The following is a 21,740-nucleotide window of genomic DNA, read 5'->3' as shown; positions in this document are numbered from 1 at the left end:
TGTTACACAATTTCAAATGCAAATTCAAATCATTTTCATAGCTTATTCAGTATAATGAAAGTTTATTGTCATGTGAAGCTTTAAGCTTGCCACATTTTGATATCTACACTTTTACTTTATAGATGCGAACACACATTTTTACTCGCCTAATTCTACATAGTTTAGTTTTATTTATAAATACAGAACCAGGTTGAGGGAGGGGCAGCCAGTTGAACACAGGACAAAAGAAACTTTGGAGGACTGGACCCCGCCCACATCATGGCATAATGGCCTACTGCCGGAATGGCCAACACGTGGCCCGGGGACCACAAACAAAGGCACCAATTTGGCAGTGAAATCAATATTTAGGTAAATAAAGTGTTTTCTATTCCTTGTGCAATATCAGTATTATGCAGGTGAAAACAGGTGAAGCAGACTGTTTAAATCATAAAGGTGTAAAAACACTGTTGTAATCAAGAGTAGGGCTTTGTAAATGAATAACTCAGAGGACGTTTTGTTCCATGATGGGGTAAGATATTTGGCACTAAAACATGAAATAAATAGATAATCTATCCCGGTCAGCCAAAAGTTAAGGTTAAAAATATTTCTCAATACAGCTGAGACATCTCAGGCTGCACGTCATTTGTTTTGTACATGGATTGCTCATTAAACAAGACAAATATATGTTTTAATTGGACTCCCAAATTCTGAAAAGCTTGTGTTTTTGCCACTACTGAGTCAAACTCTCAGTGTTCACAAGAAATAACATCATCTGATTTCTGTGGATTTCTCCAGAGGCAGTTTAAGTATAAGCTTTTAAGGTTAATATTTCACAATGTCCTTTTTGTTTGCAACTTATATCTGTTTAAAATGGACATTATTATGTCATGGTCTTGTCTGACCCAACTGAGATTAATTTAAATGACTTTTGATGCCTCTAGCTGGCAGCCACCATGCATCTGCTCCACAGGCTCAAAATCTTAGCTGACGCCAAAAAGTGAAACGACTCTTTACTTTTTCCACTTCAGCGTCAGCCTGCAACAGATGGCAGCGAATTGCTGGTAATATCAAACGAATTTCATGCTTCCAAATATAATAAAAACACAATGTAATGAAGTTGTGCGTTAAACGGCTTTCTTCTTTACTGAGTGACTTATGTTTATGCTTGCGCGGAGGGATACGTGCAGGTGACACTTTTAACGGCTGCCGGGTCTCGTTGTTTAAATAGACACTGAGCGCAGTTTGATTGGATGTATCTCAAAAAACATCTGCTTCTTTCTTTCTATCTTTCTTTGCCATGAATAGTAGTTATTATCAGTTAACTTCCACACAAAGTGGAGTAAACAGTTAAATAAATAATTAAATGCAATTAATATTTTGTGTTACCAAACAATAGTAAAACTTGCCCCAGTTTTTCTGTGGATTTAGGCTGTCTCATAATCCCAAACTGACTCCATGATGTTGGGATCACTGCTCTGTGGGGACCGGTGCCATCTGTGGCTCTTTGTCTTTCAGTTTACTGATTATTCATCCTGGATCTGGCTGTGTGCATTGAAGTAATGGCAGCTTTAATTTTGCCCACCTCACTTACTGTACTGTTTGTCAGATAAGAATCTAAACATCCAAGAGTGCATTTGCACAGCACTGTGTGTACTAATCAGAGGCAGCTGCTGTAATAAACCGGCTAACAGCTGCTACCTTACACTTAACCCTAACACTTCCTAAGAAGATGAAACTGCTGTTTTAATAGAGGAAACTGGTGGTTTTCATACTTTAGGCCAGGAGTGTCCAAACCTTTTGTCCAATAGTGCCATATTTATTAATGGGAAATCACCCAGGGGCCAATAATCTTTCTCAATCTTTTTTTTTTCTTTTTGAGGTGTAAACATTATGGTTTAAAAAAACAGGCATTTTCATTAACACAAGAATAATGGTGACAAAATAAAACTACTTTTGATTCACACATGGACAGTAAAATAACACAAAGGTTAAGCTGTCTGAAATACATGAAACTTCAGTGAAGCTGCTGAATATCAGCGTCTCAGGTTAATTTTAATCGATACGTACTATTGTGTGTGTTGTGTGAGTGTATAAAAGTGTTATACACCGATTGGTGGCATCTCATGGTGCTGACAACACGAGGTAAACAAAGAAATTGCACTTTATTAATTCTGTTTGTGGTGGCGGGCCATAAATAATGCATTTAAGGTAGGCACCGGACTTTGGACATGTCTGCTCTAGGCATTTGAGTTTAACAACAAGTCAAAAAAGGGAGCTTGCAGGATATCGATTTCTGTGGATAGAAGTTTTAAGAAGAAATAAGATGAAACAAAGAGAAATAGTGCTATTTTTACTGAGCACATCTGAATGGAGATTAAAAAACAGTTTGCACATGGAAACAAAACAAGCAACAACACTGAGACCAGTGTAGACATATCCAGGCTATAGTTGCCTGTTAACCCTATTTATGTGAAAATAGAGTATATTTGATTAACATAAAAAACAAACACTTATTAACATGAACCAGGCCACCGGTAAGCCACTTAGGGGGGTTAGATGTTAGATTAATGCTAAATTGAAATTGCATGTATGAAATTCACTTAAAATAACTTAAAACGTGCTCGTGAGGAATGGCTGAGCAGTGAATACAAAAGATGTAGTGGCATCTTTTTATTTCCCTTTTTCCTGATTAGTGCAGTGTGGTTATGTAAAGAAAACGTAAAGCTAATAAAAATCAAAATAACTGTGAATCTCAAACTTAAAAGGATCTGAAACAAAATAACTGAGGAAACACCTCTGCACCCGATTACATCCTATTTCAGTTGATTCCTTAGAAGTACAGCTGCCGTGGCCTACTTACCAACATCACCTGATACAGTGAATCTGGAGGGGAGCTGCAGGTCCAGCCTGTGCTCACGGTAACCCGTTCCAACCCAGAAAATGCCATTTAATTACTAAATCGGCTTACAGCAGTGTTTACATGATTATTCAGAGATAATTGTAATAAGCAAAGAGTGGAGAAACATATCTTAAGAGAAACCTCATAGAATATTGTTGCCTCCTCCGTAACAAACCTGACACATTTTCACAGGAACCAGACCAATAAAGACTCCAGATGAGGTCCAAAAGGACCCAGGACCTGTCAAAGCAGAGACTGGTTTGGGTCCAAAGCAAAAGAAATTCATTTTTAATTTGTAACAAAGCTAAGTTACAGGTACTGGGTATGAAGTGTGGAATTGCATTCATTGCATTCTTTTAAATGTCCACCAGGAGGTGATATCTTTGGCTGCAAAAAGCCTTCCGGTCCTATGGAAGTCTATGGGAAAATTGGGACAGGATCAAAAAGGAGTACATCAGAGGGAAAGCTCAGGCCGAGCAGTTTGGAGACAAAGTTTGGGAAGCAAGGCTTGAACATGTGCAGAGGAGGGATAGTGGATTTATGAATATGAAGCCACCAGGCAGGAAGACTGTAGAGAAGATTCACGGATGTAGTGAAGGAGAACAAGCAGAGGTGTGACGGAGGATGATACTGTTGCAGATCAGTTTAGCAGCTGAAAGAAGAAACTTCCCTGATACATCTGACTTTACTGTCTTGTCTTTGTTTTACTTCCTGTTCTGAAATCTTGTTTCTGCCCATAGAAACTTTAACTAAGAAATCAGATTATCCATTCCAGTGTTTAACAATCTGAAAATTGTCCAAGATTCTAGCACTTTATCAATTTAAAGCGGTTCCACCTCCCGCCTTTGTCCCATTATGACTAGATCACTGTGAGAGTGTTTTAACAGAAATGTAGACAAGAATTTAGTCGTCAACACCTGTGGAGCAACTCATGGCATCACTGCATGGGCCACCTATGTATTTATTTTCAATGGGAATTATTATACAGTTTCTCATTTTCTGTTATCCTGTTACAATGGTGAATGCCTATATTAACACGGCTGAAGTTTGGAATAATGATGTCATTGTATAAATAACTGTATTCAAGCTTCACACTGCTCTAAACACTATTTTGTAAAAAAAAAAAGTTTCTGTTTTTGGCTCTCCATGATATCCCTGAGAGGCAATAGTTCTAATATGGTCATGTAAGCACGCATCTTTCCTTCAAAGCTTCTATTTAACAAGGATCAGCATATCAATTAAATTCAATTTTACTTATATAGCACCAAATTACAACAGATGCCCCAGAGCACTTAATGATGTAATGAAAACACCAGAAAGTAGTTGCTTTTAAGGGATACAGCAGGGAGCCAAAAAGTTTTAAATAAGGATTATTTTGGTCTGTGAACAATACAAAGCTATTCTAGAAGATAAAAATAAAAATATGTTGATAGAATTGAGCATAACACTTGGTGAAAACTCAAGCAAGACATACTGGAGATGAGGGTGACATGTCCCAGTGATCTTCAGTCATATTTTTGTATGCTGTACAGTTTCTGGAGCACCACAACACTTTGTCTGTTGACCATTTTGCTGCATGTTGCTCTGCATGGTGTTTGATTGGCTGCTATTCACAGTCAAACGACACATCTCAGGAGGACATGCAGCCAAACGAGAGGAAGCTGTTATTTTTAGTGGGTGGTGAAGCGGTTAGCAAAGGTGCTTCAAAGCAAGAAGGTTCTGGGTTCAAACCTGGGGACGGCTGAGTTTGTTTGCGTATGCATGTTCTATCTGTGCCTGCGTGGGTTTCCTCTCGGTACTCCTGCTTCCTCCAACAGTCTAAAGACTTGCACGTCAGGTGAATTGGTGATTTTAAATTTGAGTGTGGTTGTCCTGTGTGTAATACAATTCCCACCTAAAGGCAGCTAGGATAACATAGACGAAAATTAGTGAAAAAGGAACCTGTTATTTGATTAATAGGCTCTTCTTATTAGTCATGGGTAACGTTTGACACCAGTGGCTTGCGTGAATTGTAGAAGCAGACAGGAAATATGAGCAGGAGGGGGGTGGAAAGGCTTGCATCAAAGACCCCTTGGCCTGATTTGTAAAGGGGTCACATGTGGTTACCTGGCACCATCTTAGACCACTGAGTCTGACAAGTTTCACACAGAAGATGCAAAGACAAAATTTATTCAGAGCACAATTCAAATAAAACTTAGCTCACATAAAAATGGCATTACAAAAAAGGCAGTGAGAAATGCATCGCTTTGGTTATTTGGGAGTAAATAACAGCTTTGCTGTCACAGATTTAGGCCTTACAAATTTCAGTATTCTTCGTCGTTTTCAGAGTCGGGGTTCATTCGGCCCAACTCCTCGTAATCTTTCTCCAAACAAGCCAGGTCCTCTCTGGCCTCTGCAAACTCTCCCTCCTCCATGCCCTCACCCACGTACCAGTGGACGAATGCACGCTTAGCGTACATCAGGTCAAATTTGTGGTCAAGACGAGACCAGGCTTCTGCAATAGCAGTGGTGTTGCTCAGCATGCATACAGCCCTCTGGACCTTGGCCAGGTCTCCACCAGGAACTGCAGTTGGAGGCTGGTAATTAATGCCGACCTGTAAAGACAAAGTTAAAAGTCAGAAACATGACGTATCTTAAGGTGTACTTGTTAGACCTCAGTTACACAGGCCTAGAGACGTGTTGGCAACCTAGCAACTACTAAATATGTTTTCCCTGACCGGCTGGCAAATGGCTGCAGGAAGTTGCAGTTATGATTGCTTTGGTTGATCTCAGATTTCGGCAGTCAGCCATTTTTGGCATGAAAGATACCGACTTGTCTGCAAACAGTCACCAACTAATCATCAAACGGTAGTGAAAACTGAAAAAGTGAGATGCAAACCAGAAATGGAGAATGTTCACCTGTAATGTAAAAAGACGTATTTTACTTGCTACACATGTTCTCTAGTGATGCCTGATTTCATGGGGTCAGTGACTGATTTCCCGGCCTGTGTGACTACTGATTACATCTGACATCATTAGCCATTTCTAGGTTTAAATGCTCCTTCGCAGACACTGAGGAACCACTTAGGGTTAAAACAGTCAAAATTCTCTACCCTGTTCTTTCGGGTGTTAAAGATTAACATCCAGGCAGCCATGGAAAGTGGATTTATGAGGTTTAGTCGAGTGGTTTACACATTTGCCTAACAGTTAAATTCTGGGAGGAGACAAAAATCCTGTTAGTTGAAGGGAACCAAACATAAAAATCTGCCAGATTATGCCACTTGCTATGGTGAATAAGGCAGTAGTGGGAAGTAGCTCTGAGCAGTTTGCAGAGGTGGTAGGTACCATAGTACAAATACTTCATTACTGTGCTTAAGTACAATTTTCAGTTTGTTTTTTACTTGAGTATTTATTTTTCACACAACTTTGTACTTTTTCTCCGTACATTTTAAGACCAATAGCTGTACTTTCTACTCTTTACATTTTCAAAACAGGCTTCTCATTTTTGGTTTAAGACATTTGAGGGGAGTTATTATTTCACATCTAGCCTTTAAACATCAGACCTGTTTGAGCAGTAACAATGAAAGGCAGTCCTAATGGTCTATCGATCACTGGGGGTTATTGCATACAAAAAGATGAAAGGTACATAATTTATAGCGCCATAGCCATTTTAAGCAGCTGTACCTAACTTCATTTATAGGTAAGAACTGTTCAGTGGTATTTGATAAACTGGAAAGCTAAAGCTTACATGCAAGTCCTCACTGGATAACGTCACATCATGTACAGAGTGGATCTATACACTATGTGAAGTTGTGTTTTTTTTTCATGTGGAACGCCCTGCAAAACAAACTAAGGTAGACTAACTGTGTTAAAGGTTGCATTAAAACACTCAGCAATTTAATGCAGAATAAACAGGTTTGCTTGCCTCACTGTAATGAACTCACAGTAAACCAGTGTGATGGACTGGTGTATAATGACTGTGGTGTTCATGAACAGAGTTAGGAAACATTAAGTATAGTAGAGATGAATTTGGATTTAAGCTGATGATGCTTAGATTCATTCACTGAATTGCACTTTAATATCAACTGTTTACCGTCTAGTATAAATACAGCATAAAAAGTATACTGTCTGTATACTAGACAGCATACTGTTTATCCTGCCTAGTATACAGACAATATAAACAGTATACTGTCAAGACAGTATGTAATGATAGCCTGTGAAACATCCGCTTACATCTTGTTGAATTCAGCTGTGTAAATCCACAAAGAGCAGTAAACCTCAGAGTAGCAGAACAGGTCAGCTGATCACAGCTTGTCCATATAGACAACCTATTGGAGCTCACAATAGAAATCATTATAAGTTGTGTTTCTTTTCATCATGCTGATCCACAGGATGGAATGGAAGGTAGAAGACACCGAAAACCTCAGTCAAGAGAACCTCTGAGATGATCCATCCACAATGCTACGTTAGTTGTTAACATGTTGCTGTGCAGTTTGGATTACTCTGTATGAAAAAGCTCTAAAACTAAGGTTAATGTCCACATGGCCATCTTAGCTTTTTCTGATGACTTTATGTGTTCAATTACTGATTTCTGGTCACATTAAATAAAATATGATGTCCATTTTGTAAATTATGAACATCATTGAGGTCAGAATTGAGGACTCTTCAGGGTATTTTCACTGGCCGGTCAATTTCTAATTAAGATCAACCCCTTGCTCACCATTTCCTGTTTTCAAACACCAAGATGTTAATGTGACATTGTTCAGCTTGAGGTTTCAAAACAGAACTTCATAACATCCATCTTTTATAATGTCTTTGATGGCTACTAACCTTGAAGCCAGTGGGGCACCAATCGACAAACTGAATGGAGCGCCGGGTCTTGATATTTGCAATGGCAGCGTTCACATCCTTTGGGATGACATCGCCTCGGTACAGCATGCAGCACGCCATGTACTTGCCGTTACGAGGATCACACTTGACCATCTGGTTGGTCGGTTCAAAGCAAGCACTGGTAATCTCAGACACAGTCAGCTGCTCGTGGTACGCCTTCTCAGCAGAGATGATTGGTGAGTAGGTAACCAGAGGGAAGTGAATACGAGGAAATGGGACCAGGTTGGTCTGGAACTCCATCAGATCCACATTGAGGGCGCCATCAAAACGAAGGGAGGCTGTGATTGAGGAGACAATCTGACCAATCAGTCTGTTGAGGTTGATGTAACCAGGACTCTCAATGTCTATATTACGATGACAGATGTCGTAGATGGCCTCATTATCAACCATGAAGGCACAGTCGGAGTGCTCCAGGGTGGTGTGGGTGGTCAGGATGGCATTGTAGGGCTCCACCACTGCTGTGGACACTTGAGGAGCTGGGTAGATTGCAAACTCCAACTTGGATTTCTTGCCGTAATCGAGCGAAAGACGCTCCATTAGCAGAGAGGTGAAGCCAGAGCCGGTACCACCTCCAAAGCTGTGAAAGACGAGGAAACCCTGCAGGCCGGTGCACTGGTCGGTCTGACGAGACACAAGAGTTTTCAGTATTAAAGCAGCTAAAGCCAAATTTCATACAGTTTATCAAACAGGTCAGGTGTCGTTGTGAACTGGTGCTATATAAATAAAACTAAATTGAATTTTCATCATTTCATAAATTTTTTTTTTTTTTTTTTTTTTTTTTTAACAACTGGTTCCATTTTTCCATTTCTTACAGGTTTCAGTTGTACCAAACCACGCGTGTATCAGTCTTGAGGACACCACAAGCCACTTTGCAGCATCTGCAGTTTTGATTATAGCAGCACAAGCAGAAGAAACAGCAGCCAAGGCCTCCTGATGGAAATCACTATCAACCACCAAAACCAACTGCTTCCTACACGCACATGCCAGTTTCTGTTGAAGTTAAAATAAATTTCTAACTTCTAGCTATCATTTGGAAACAGTTGCTATTGTGGGAGTTTATCTCCCTTAACAGACCAATCAGCATGCATTAGCTGATTTTATACGGGGCCAAACAGCTTCACTATAAGAAAAACTTGTGGAATCTAAACAACTTTAAAAAACTTTAAACAAAAACAACTTTAAACTTTAAAAAAAAAATGTGTTTATTGCCTAGAAGAAGGTGTAAATGGTTCTTTAGTCATTTGCTCCTCTTCTTTCAGGGCTATTTCATGAATGCCTGTAGACAGTTTCTGTACAATGGGATTAAAAGGCAGAGGAGAAAGTTCCCCCAAATCTCCTCTAGTTGTAGTTCATGTGGGAAAAGTAGCTCAGATACTGTTAATGAGCACTGAAGCAAGCGACCGGTCTGGTTATCTTGCAATATTTTCTTTTATTGCATTTCACTTTGATGCCTGAGTTTTGAAATTTCTTGGAATCTGCCAGTGTTAAGTCTTGATGCATGCTCAATCATCCAGGTAAGTAAATCTCCAAAAGTTGATTCTGTTCATCTGGACGTAGCGTTTTGTGGGAGAAACGTTTCGTCACTCATCCAAGTGACTTCTTCAGTCTCAGCTGACTGCAGGTTCCCCCAAATCTTATAAACAGTACATTTGCATAATGACTGAAACCAGCCCACTGAAGGAACAATGGGCTGGGAGGTCAGTTCCTTAATCTTAATTATGCAAAATTTCATGACCATTGATCAACAACCACTGACCAAAGCTCACTGATCAAAACCCACTGATCAATGGCCTCTATGACTCCGCGCTCAAACCAGCATTCCTCCCTGTCCAGGAAGTCAAGGAGGCCATTTATGTGAAAAGGGAAAGACCATCTCTGAATCGAGGAGGGGGCCTAAGGGTACATCTTTCGTCATCTTACAACGCTGTGATTGCAGCCATTCCCCAACTCTCTGTGAATGGTACTCATGGCCATTGATCAGTGGGCTTTGATCAGTGAGCTTTGGTCAGTGGTTGTTGATCAATGGTCATGAAATTTTGCATAATTAAGATTAAGGAACTGACCTCCCAGCCCATTGTTCCTTCAGTGGGCTGGTTTCAGTCATTATGCAAATGTACTGTTTATAAGATTTGGGGGAACCTGCAGTCAGCTGAGACTGAAGAAGTCACTTGGATGAGTGACGAAACGTTTCTCCCACAAAACACTACGTCCAGATGAACAGAATCAACTTTTGGAGAGTGCCAGTGTTAAGATGAATTATTGCATAAAAATTTGGATTTTGAACAAACCAGATATTTATTGAAAACGTTTATTGAAACCAAGCTCATAACTGCTTGAAAACATAAGCATTTTTTTGTTAATAAGCTCGGCATGTTTGGGTGATGGCTGAGGTGAAGCTTTGAGTAGAATATTTTTAGGGCTTTCAACCACAGATTATAGTCTTCATCATGTATCGAGTTAGCTAAGAGTCTGTCTACGTCTAATGCAGATGGCAGGGGGTGTAATGACCCCTGTCTCTGTTGGAGAACGATAACTGACAAAAGCCAGAAAAGTCTATCTGCAGATAAGGACAATGTGATAAGCATGGAAGAAAAAAAACTATTAAAAAGAAAACAGTTAGCATGTTGGATTTCATAGATCGAAAAGAGCTTTTAAAGTTCTTATTCTTCCCATACATATGATAATCTGTTGCCGTCTTTGCAATGGTGAACCATCCACAGTGAACCACTAAAGTGCTGACAATATAAAGCAAAAGCCTTAAACATAAAAACACCCATGAATAAATGTTAAAGTTGTCTGTCGTTGGCTGCTTTCAGGTAGAAAGTGTACCAATCTGAAAATGATTAATAATAAACACAACAGTCTAAAATAAAACATTAACTGACTTTTTTTCATATTGTGCTCATTTGCCTCATTCCTGGAACTTAATTTAGCATCACTCACATATCTGTCTGTTCAATATGTATCAAAACCCACCAGCCTGTTAGCTTGCTATAGCCTAAAGGCTGAAAGTTTTATTACTGTAGTAAAACCAGTTCTTCTAAATTCTGCTAATTATTATTTTATACCGGTGCAAACAGGTTTTATGGGGTTGTGCCAAAGTTGGTGCAACAGTTTCTTAAACACAAGCTACAACAAGCTATGCTGTGAGGTTAAGATGAGCAGGGAGGGGGACCTGGGGTAACTGACGCCAGTAGCATTGGTATACTAGAGTTACCATCTTCTCATCTGATTCAAACCTAGAAAGGAAGCAGGATATTCCTTTAAGTGTCACATCATTGATTCAAAGGGGAATTATGATGCTTCTCCTTATTCCATGTCATGTATTTGCTCTAACAATAGGAATACAACTGCTGTTTGAGAGGAGTCCCCTTAAAGCGAGAAGAGCTTAAATGGTTTGTTTCTGAAAGGGGCAACAGCACAAGATAAACAAAGGTTATTTTAAACTGTGAGTCTAGTAATACGGATAAACTATATATAAAAAAAACAAATAAACACAAAACCCCCAAAACGTTTCAAATTACAGTCACTAAACCTCAAATAAATAAATGAATAACTAGAGAAAAAAAAGAAAACTTAGATAAACAGTCCAAATAATAAAAAGGTTTTAATAATAAAACTATTATAAGAGCACCATTACCCCTACTGATAAAAAAAAATAGCAGAGCTTCTCTTTCATTATTACTAACCATTTTACGGATGCGCTCCATGACTCCATCAATGATTTCTTTCCCGACAGTGTAATGACCTCGAGCGTAGTTGTTGGCTGCATCTTCTTTTCCAGAGATCAGCTGCTCAGGGTGGAAGAGCTCCCTGTACTTTCCGACCCTCACTTCATCTGGAAGGAAAGATCACATTCAGACCCGACTCATCTCCCCTTTAAGTGCCTAGGCCATGATCCTGCTTCTTAGCCCCTGAATTTTGAGGGTTTTTTTTCTTTTACTTTGAATTGTTATTTAGCACTGTGTTCGGTCCATAGATTTATTATTAGATTTGAGTTTCACATTTTTGCTCAAGTGTGTTGATTAGCATTCTTTGGGTGTGGTCCCTTGTTTCCTAGCGTGCTGGTGTCTTATCTCAGTGTTCACCTGGTTTACTCTCCCCGCTTCATTATCCTTGATTAAGTTCACCTGTTCCTTGTTACCGAGCTGTTTCTTCTCCCCTCATTAGCCCTCAGTGTATAAATGCATGTGTATAAATAGCCCTGTCTTTTGGTTCAAACTACATAATCCTGTGTTCCTCAAAGTTTTCTTTTCATTGTTTTGTTTGTATTTTGGACTGTTTACTTTTGGTCTTTTTTCTTATTTTAGATCTGAACTGCTTTTTAGGGGGTTTTATCTTAATAAACAACTCACTCTTTTTTTTGTCTGACGTTTGTTTGCACACTCCTCATGTTTTAACACATCAATGTGGTAATCCCACCATTTTACTATATTTTATCAGTCAAGATCTAATCTAATGCAGTGAGGATGCAGGTGATAAAATGTAGACTTTACTCAAGTGTGATACAGCGTGGAGCCATGAAGTTGACAAAATGTAGCAAGAGATAACCTGACAGGTCAAAAATATCAAATTATATTTTAACTTCACATATGAAGGTGCTTGCTTAAACTTTTAATCACATAAATAAATAAAATAGACAAAATACTAGAATTTCCTCAATCAAAACTGAAGCACAAACTTCTTCGACAGAGCATGTCACATTATTTCCCAGATAATTCTATCAAACTGCTCCAGCAATCACCAAAAACACAAATACAACAAAGAGGTCCAGTTCAGTGGCTCAACAGATGAGTTGAGACCTAGCAGGCAGGCACATCCACCACTGTACTGACTGCAGGAAGGGAGAAACGATCCCTACAAGCAAAATCTGTTTATTTCTTTTCTTTTTTGGTTGTAAATGCGCTTTTAATGTGTGGGACTAATAAAGGTCATCTTATCTTATCTTATCTTATCTTAAATGATATAAAGTTCTCTGTGGATTGACTCACCTCAAGTGGCCATTAGAGGAGCTGCAGTTTTTGACACATGTTCATTTTTCAGCCCCAGAGGCTGCTGCTTGGGCTGCTGTAGTGAAGGTCTGCTCCTTAACTATGTTATTTTTCATTATTTATCCACAGGTCATGTGGTTTTTTGCAGAACCTTAGAGAAACTAAATTTGTGAAAGAAATATTTTATTTTAAGACCGTTCAGTGAAGGCTTGGTAAACAGTTATATAAAATGAAACAATAAAAGTCTGGAAAAAGGTTGAGACATAATGGAAGAAAATGTTCTTTCCCTGCTGAAATCCACTGAATATTGCACTCCACATCCAGCTGTTTACATAATATCCATTCAATAAAAGGTGAAGGACTCACGACTGCACTTGTTGCCTGGATACCAGTCTTAACTGCACACGGCTCATGTGGATTGAAATGTGTCACACTTGATACTTATGACCAAAGATAATTGGACCCCAAATGTTAATAAAAAAAAATAAGGAGGGTAAAAAAAGCACATAATCAAAGCTGCTCACCAACCACAGTGGGCTCCAGGTCCACGTATATCGCTCGTGGAACGTGACGCCCAGAGCTCCCAGTGTTGAAGAAAGTGTTGAAAGGATCTTCTCGAGAGTTTGCTTCAGCTGGAGAGTCCAGGAAGACGCCATCAGGCCCAACACCATGCTCCAGGCAGAAGAGCTCCCAGCAGGCATTTCCCATCTGGACACCTGCTTGGCCCACATGGATAGAGATGCACTCCCTCTGCACAGAAGAAGATCAAGTTGGAAGCTTATCACAGACACAAAGTATAAATCAGCACAGTCACCAACTTTAAACATCATTCAGATTCACAAAAAAGAATCTTTAGAAGACAAGTTAACTATAAAACTGCACTTTTTTGCCATGCTGGATGCATATTTGAAGTCAGACTCATTTCAGATAAAGGTGCTCAGCACAGTAGCAGACAATGAAAGTTTTTTTTTAACCAGAGAAATTTAATTAGGGCGTTTTTCTGCACAGAGGAATTTCTGGCAACACCCAAAGAGATTTTGTTCAGAGCCAAAGGAAAATTACTGGAAACCTTTTTAAAAACATTTTTGCTTAAATTTTACTCGAGTGGAAGAAAAGGTTTATAAAATAATAAATGCATTGATGAAAAAGCCCAAAATACTAAGAAAATGCATTCAAATCTCTCACATAACAGACTTGTTTCCTTTACTGTTGTGAAACCACAGATTTAAACTAGGAGCCAAACAGAAAAGGTCCTCAGTATTTAAATTTAATTATCACTGAATTAAAAAAAAAAGAAAAGAAAAAAGTTTTACTTTGGAGAAAAATGCTTTAATCACATTTGTTGTGATTTTTGTTTGTTTATTTTTCTTTATTTTGGAGGATTTATAAAAATGCAGGCAGAAAGTTCAAGTGTCCATAAATCAAAATATGACAATGATTATTTGATGAGTTGCTTAAACTTGATTCTTCAAAATATAATGAAATGCTAAAAGAAGTCGAGTTACTCTAATTCAGACACAAAAACTGAAGATGTAAAATCCTAACTTAAGCTAAAAAGAAACACCTGTAAGAAAAGAAAAACATTAAAATACTAAAATAAAGAGATACTATGTAAGTATATAAAAATAAATGAAATTGCTCAATTTTACATTATGCTGAAAGTAAAATATGTAAAATAATCCACTTATTTAAAAATCAAATAATATTTAAAGTAATTAGATTTCATAATTTGGCTTAGAATTTTACTTTCACACTGCAGTTAAGAGCTCAGAGCACAAACATCTCCTAATACACTCTCTTTTGTCTCATGTTTGTGCCCCTGCTCTGTCTATTGTTAGGTGTAAACAATACTGAAAAACAGGCCACACTCATTTCAACACTTCACTGGTGCATCTTCCAAAATCTTCCAGTCGTGTTTCAGCATGTTGAAAATTTCAGCTCGTTTTACCCAGAGGCAGAACATCCCCTTAGATGATTTTTCACTGTTGAGTGACAGTTTTTAAGTCATAGGGAGACAATAGAGAACATGAATGCTAAAACATGCGCAGCAAATCTTAAATATGAACCAGTAAATAGGCTACAAACTGCAGATTAAACCACCTGATAGGAAGAATAAAAGAAAACTGGAAGATCATGACCAAAATTATGACGCATCCAGGTCCAAGCACTCAATGTAGGTTTGAATTAAAAAGGGAAAAAAATGTCCCTTTTTTCGAGAAACATTAAAAATATACCAAAGTGTTTCTACTTGCACTTTCTTCAGGGTATAGGCCCTTAAGAATTTGATTAAAGAATAATGTGAGCAACAGAACAAATGCATTCAGTGCAGACTGCGTGTGCAGAGCGGAGGTCATTGAGGAAAAAGTGATTTTTATGTATTAAAAACCAAACATTAAAGTTTCTAGACTTCCAGAGATTCCCTTACCATGTTGATTCAGACGATTTTAAAAGCAGCTTCTGTTGTGGAGTATCTGAAGTTTAGCGTCTGTCAGTGAGGCTCTGGACAGACACAGACTGCGTAATTCCTCTGCCGCGTCCCGGGACGAGTAACGTGTCTCCGCCAGCACAGCTCGGTTCTGTCCCGCGTGCCGCCTGCCGCTCTTTATACGTGCAGACGCCTCTCAGTTGGGTCTGTCTGAAGGGGCTGATTCAGGGCTTTGGGAGGAGGGAGAAGACTGATGTAGGGAGGGAGGGATGAAAGCTTTCCTCCCCCATTAAGTCAGTTCTGCCTCAAAATGTTGTTTTAGACACTTTTCTGGCTTGTTGTTACTTGTATGCATAAGAAGAAACGACATTTGGACAGAAAATCAGACACACTTGTCATCTTTGACAAATTTGTTCACATTTTCCCTCTTGGTAGAGCAAAACCTGACTGCAAACAACTCTCCGTTTTATAAAGTTATACAATTTTCTTTTGTTTTCAGCTCTTTGGCTCCTTTGTTTAGCAGAATGAAAAAAAGGAATAGACATTAAAGTGTACTTTCAAATTCTACTGAAGGAAAACAGTGATCAAAAATATAATGCATGCATAATAATGCATGTGTTGGCTACATAAACTGTTGGGTTGTTACATTTTCTGGAGTCAAGGAGTAGCTATTTAACTACTTAGCCCCTCTAAAGGGTCAGATGATAAATATGAGTAGTCTAAAGATTGGTTTAGAGAAAAGAAGATACAGGTCTGTAAATCATTTTCCCCTTTTGACCTGAAAACAAACATTTAAAACAATTTAAGAGGGAAAAATCTTTTTGGTTATACTGCTGAATTTAACCTGGTAAACCTTCAGTAAGTAGTAGCCACCTGCTGATAAACAAATACACTTGGTTTACTGACCATCAGCAGGTGCGAGTACCACCATAAAAGCAGAAGGCTGGTGGTTTACTGGTCTGGAGCATTCAGGTGTGGGTTAACACAATGTCAAAGAAGAGAGACACAAGCAATGATCTGAAAAAAGGAACTGTTGCTACACATCAATCTGGAAAGTTTTCAAGGTCATTTCTGAACAGTTTGAAGTGAATCAGATTATTCATAACTGGAAAATGAGACAGTTGCCAGAGTGGACATCCCAGGAAGTTTAACTGTAACTGTAACTGTAACAAGCATGGCTTGGTTGGAAGGATTGTGAAGAGAAAGGCAGAAGTTTAGCAAAATTCTTGTTTAAAAAAACATAGCTTGGTGACCTGTGTGTATTTTCAGTGATTTGAACAAAGCTTTGAGACTTTTCAACCATTAATATCTATGCACGCTTACAGATTTACACACACTGTTCGGGATACGCACACACAAATCTCTGCACAGATCGAAATACACACATGTGGTTTAAGATACACACGTACAAATGGTTTCGCTACAATAATGGCCTGAAAAAGGCTGTTCGTCTAAAAGGAACATGGCAGCGCAGCTTGCAAAGGTATTTTCGAGCAAAACAAATCTTCTGGAAAAACGTCCTCTGGACATATGAGACGAAAGTGGAGATGTTTGGCCATAATGCACAATGACACATTTGGCAAAAACCCAACACAGCATATCAGCACAAACATCTCGTACCAACTGTCAGCACAGAAGTGGAGGGGGTGACGATTTCGGGCTTGTTGTGCAGCCACAGGACACCTTGAAGTCACTGAGTTGAGCATTAATCCTTCTGCATACCAAAGTATTCAAGAATAAAATTCGAAGCTATCTGTCCACACAGTTAAAAGTTATACTGAAATTGTTTGCAACAAGACAATCATCCCAAGCACATGAGCAAAACTACAACAGAATATCTAAAAAGAAAAAGAAAAAGAAACCTCAAAGCAAACTTCAAACTGATTGAAATGCTGTGGTGGGACCATAAGAGAGCCGTGCATAAACAAATACCTGCAAACCTCAATGAACTGAAACAATATTGTAAAGAAGGGTGGGACAAAATTCCTCCACAATGATGTGAGAGACTGATAAGGTCATACAGAAAACAATTACTTAAAGTTATTCCTGCTAAAGGTGGTTCTACTAGCTTCTGAGTCATGGAGTGTACTTTTCTAAGAATTGCACAGAGCCCTGTGAAAAATGTATTTTTCACATAATCGTACATGTGTCAATTCAGTACGGAGGAGTTAAAGAATGCTAAATTTTGCCTCTGAAAACATGAGAATCCCAAGAAACATAATTTTTCTGCACTGTCTGTGACATAAAACATTTAGTAATTTGCATACATGAAGAACCTTAAGAATATAAGCATGTATTGCAAAAATATTAAACTTGAAAACATATTTGATTTATTACTCAGGTTTGCATTTACATACATTTTCTGTTGAAGATCTCTACATCTTCCTCGCATTTGTGCCATGAAATCTAATATTTCTCTTTTATTAAAAAACCTGTTGGAATGATCCTGTGTCATCATTTGCTGGTTTTGAAAGGCAGTCTTTCAACAGTATCCGATTGCTCTGTTTAGCATTCATCATATCAAAGCTTCAGATATCTGTCAGATAGCATTTCCTTTCTGGAATAAACGTACTTAGCGGTGGGAAAAGCACCCATTTTTAGAGATATTACCAGAATTACATTTGGTGAATGCGAGTCTGAAACTCCCCCAAAAGGAGGCTGTCTTAATTAGTTTTAGTTCTTAATTGTCTTAATTAGTAGCTTGACATTTCCACTTTGTAACTTTTTAACTCCACAATTTTTCTTTTTTAATGTATTATTTGACATTTTATAAAATGGTCTGTTTAGAAGATATTCATTTTTTTTCCTACCAGATTATCTCATGACGCTTTAGAGGCGCCAAATCCCCAGTTTGAGAACTACTATAGTACCTAAAGAGTCATTTTTAATAGGTAAAATTAGCAATAATTAACAGTAAAATGCTGTTATTGTGTTCATGCTAGGCTAGGCTTATTTATTTATTTATTACCAGACTTTTACTTGCACACATAGTTGCAGTGTATAACAAAAAGTCACACATTATATTCTAGAGCAATAACTACTATATAATATCAAAGCCTGGGTGAACAGGGGTGCTGAAGGAGCTGCAGCAGCCCCTGGCTGATTGTAGAGGACCTGCAAGTCCCCAAATACATGAGTCGTGTTTAATTGAATTGTGTCAGTTATTTATTTATTTTTAATTTGTAATTCAGTCCCACCATGGACATTAGTCTATTATTAATCATTAGTCAGTGATGCAATGCTGTCACAGGCCAGAAGGCCAGTATTTGGGAATGGACTCAAAAGCAGTTCGAAGTAGGCCCACACTGTAGGTGGTGTTGGTCCGCGAATATTGAGGACCTGTCTATTATAGAAGGGATTATGGTCTTACTGGAGGAAGTGAGGAGACCAGTATCAACGTCCAAAGCTATGTGGGACCAGGGCCTGTGAGGTGTGGCTAGGGGTTGGCGCAAACCTGAGGGTCAAAGGGAGTTATTCTTCCTGCATGCACAGATGGAACATGCTGCTACATAATCTTTAACATACTTTTCTAGAGTGAGAGAGGAAGGCACGAGATGAAGCTTACCTTGGGGCCCGCATTTGGGGGCTCCAGAATTGGAGGGGTCAACTATAAACTGTTTCTTCATGTTGAGGTTAACCAGGACAGATGCAGAGGTGAACAGCTGCTTTAATTTCTTGAAGGCTGACTTGGCTTCTGGGGACCAAACTAAAGGAGTCTTGGTGGAGGTGAGTGAGTGTTGCGGATACCTGTAGTTCCGCATTAAGAATCGTTAAAAGTTGGCAAACCCAAGGAATCGTTGCAGGTGTTTCCAAAGCGTGGGAGTGGGCCATTTGCTCACTCCCCGGATCTTTACTGGATACGTCTTCACCTGCCCCCCTACGAAAATGTAGCCGAGAAAAGTGACAGAGGGAGAGTGGTATTTGAATTTCTCCGACTTGACATCGATTTTCCAAGAGGTGCTGCAGGACACTCCAGACATGAACCTGGTGCTCCTCTAGAGATTTGGAAAAAATCTGAATTTCATCTAAATACACAAAAACAAAGATGTTCAAACAGCACATCATTCACTAGTACCTGAAACACTGCGGGGATGTTGGTGAGACCAAATGGCATGACTAAATACTCAAAGTGTCCCATGGGTTATTCTGTTTCTGTAATCATGGGTAACCAGGGATCAGAGGGGTGCCTGGAGAGGCGAAGGTAAAAAACAAGAGGGTCTCCCAGTGATTTTCATATGAGGATAGGTGGACAGGTTCGGTTTGATGGGTGATTAAAGCAAAAATTTGGTTATTGAGTGCGGTGGCAGGTATGGGAGAGTCGAGTGAAGTAAGTGGAAGGTTTAACTGTTTGGACAATTTAATGTCAGTTACGTTTTGTTCTGCTCCAATTGATAAGCACGTGAAGAGAAAGAGTATAAACTGAATTTAACTGCTAGTAACAAACAGGGTTTAGAATTTTTCAAGAAGTTGCCCACCCGTATCTCCAAAACTACCAGAATCTTTTGGCCGAATAGGACAGGTTGCAAGGATATGACCTGAAGACTGTACGTGGCCCACCATGTAAGATGAGTTTGAATTCCTTAACATAAACAATATGGACTAATGTATTGGGCTACACTTCCTCATCTTTGAGTTCAGGTGTTTTCACTCCCATTGCTGCAGATACATATAGCCATGCAGTCTGTCACTAGAAATCTTTTTATTAGAAAGAATGGGACCCTCTAAAGCAGCAGTCCCCAACCTTTTTTGCGCCACGGACCGGTTTATGTCGGACAATATTTTCATGGACCGGCCTTTAAGGTTTCGCAGATAAATACAACAAAATAAAACCCGTACCGGTACCAAAAAAAAAAAAAGATTTATTCATAACACACAAGAAAAGACCCAGGGAAACCAGGTTAACGATAAAAACTATTTTAAAAAAAATAACAATAAAAAATATGATAAAACCATGAAAACCATAAATTTCACACCCGAGCCTCAACTCTCGCTGCCCAGTATCAAACGACTCACGGACCGGTACCGGTCTGGTTGTGAAATCTCTTCCCTCCCAGCTATTCTACGACTAACTGTAAGCACTATAATTGCAAAGTGCAAGTGTTTAGCTCCAGAGTAACTAATACAACACATATACACATACAATACTCAATAACTGCATAGCTCCAAACCTCCTCTGGTCTTAACATCAGCACAAAAATGGTTTACCGGGAGCTTCGTGGCACGGGTTTGCACAACTGAAATGCTCCTGTAGGTGTGTAGGTGACCCAGGACTTTTGTACATATAGTGTATATAGATGTTGGAGAGTCATAATAATTACTTCAAAATTAAGTTAATCAAAAGGAGCCAGTTGAGACTGTTCAGACAGCTGACTAGAATACCCCCTAGATGTCTCCTAGGTGAGTTGGTTCAAGCATGTCCTATCAGGAGGAAGTGGCCCTGGGGTAGACCCAGGACTGGCAGGGAAAATGAATTGGTCCCCAAGATGAGCTGGACGAAGTGATGGATAAAAGGAAGTATGGGCTTCTCTTCTTAGACTGCTGCCCCCACGACCTGAACCCAGAAAAGCCTGGAGATACTAACACAATACATGGGCTGAGCATGTCATGTTTCGAAATATTTAGACTGAAGTTGTGCAGCGATAACATTGATGAGTCTTCCCCTTTCCTGTATTGTGAATGGTGCATCCAACTATTCTGTTTACCAGTTTGTTGCTAGCTCAGCTGACAATGTGTGCTGGAAATATGCAATGTAATGACTATCTGCTGAAACATCAACTAAAACATCAGAGGAGTCATCACTGGGTGGACCTTCCCTCCCTCTGAAATTTAAATGTAACTCTTCAGAGATGTGGTCCACAACAAAGACATGAAAAAGATGGACGTAGCTATGGTGAAGTCACACTTTGAAGTCTTGAGAAGAGCATTTTTGCTGTTTCCATCTTGGTGTTTTGAATCCGGACGTGAATAGCAAGGGGCAAGTCAGACTCTGTGTTCACACTCTCACTGGCCAACGACTTGTCAGTCACAACTGGTTAAGAAAGAATACCTAAAAGGACCAAAATGTACAAATTGAACTTATCTTTCTTATAAAATGAGTGACTGAGGACAGAAACTCATCAGGAAACTCACCAGTAATGTGATCACAGAGGTCAAATCTGAGGATCATTTTCCCATGAACTACATGACCCCACACATGCAGACAGAAACACACACACACACACACACACACACACACATACACGATGTGTGTCCCTGATGTGCAATAGTACCAAGTGCAATTTTTCCAACCATAACAAAGCATTTTATTCTATTTTGTATAGTATGTTATTCTATTTTATCTTATCCTATTCTATTGTGTTTTTCTTAATTTTTATTGCTCTTAACTTTTACTTTCTGCTGTGACCAAAAACTAATAAAGGTTTATCTTATCATATCTGAAGAACCAGAACCACAGGTAGCCTTGTGGCTTCTCAGACCCAAAAGTTACAGCCGTCATTTTTACTTTCTGTGATCTTGAACGCAGAGAGCTGTTTTCCTCAGTGTATCATCAAATGATGTTATATTTTCAAGTTTTAAA

At 39.0% G+C, this 21,740-nt stretch overlaps 1 protein-coding gene across 1 annotated transcript; it reads right to left on the bottom strand.

The window, feature by feature from the left end:
- Positions 1-5,081: 5,081 nt before the first annotated feature.
- tuba5 (tubulin alpha 5) lies at positions 5,082-15,469 on the bottom strand. Its single transcript, XM_063465506.1, has 5 exons — positions 15,164-15,469; positions 13,263-13,488; positions 11,437-11,585; positions 7,688-8,368; positions 5,082-5,472 (listed from the first exon to the last, which is right to left on the bottom strand). The coding sequence occupies exons 1-5, from the start codon at positions 15,164-15,166 to the stop codon at positions 5,182-5,184; spliced, it is 1,350 nt and encodes a 449-aa protein (XP_063321576.1). The 5' UTR covers positions 15,167-15,469; the 3' UTR covers positions 5,082-5,181.
- Positions 15,470-21,740: the final 6,271 nt, after the last annotated feature.

The sequence above is a fragment of the Pelmatolapia mariae genome, linkage group LG20 (genome assembly GCF_036321145.2).
Source record: "Pelmatolapia mariae isolate MD_Pm_ZW linkage group LG20, Pm_UMD_F_2, whole genome shotgun sequence".
NCBI lineage: Eukaryota > Metazoa > Chordata > Actinopteri > Cichliformes > Cichlidae > Pelmatolapia > Pelmatolapia mariae.
The sequence above is the reverse complement of the archived record's forward strand: the minus strand, read 5'-3'. Positions and strand labels throughout refer to the sequence as shown.

Excerpts from the sequence above, each read along its gene's own strand:
- tuba5 (XM_063465506.1), bottom strand. Across the intron at positions 8,369-11,436 it reads TGGAGCGCATCCGTAAAATG|ACCGACCAGTGCACCGGCCT; the intron begins GTTAGTAATAAT and ends GTGTCTCGTCAG. Across the intron at positions 5,473-7,687 it reads GGTGCCCCACTGGCTTCAAG|GTCGGCATTAATTACCAGCC; the intron begins GTTAGTAGCCAT and ends TTGTCTTTACAG.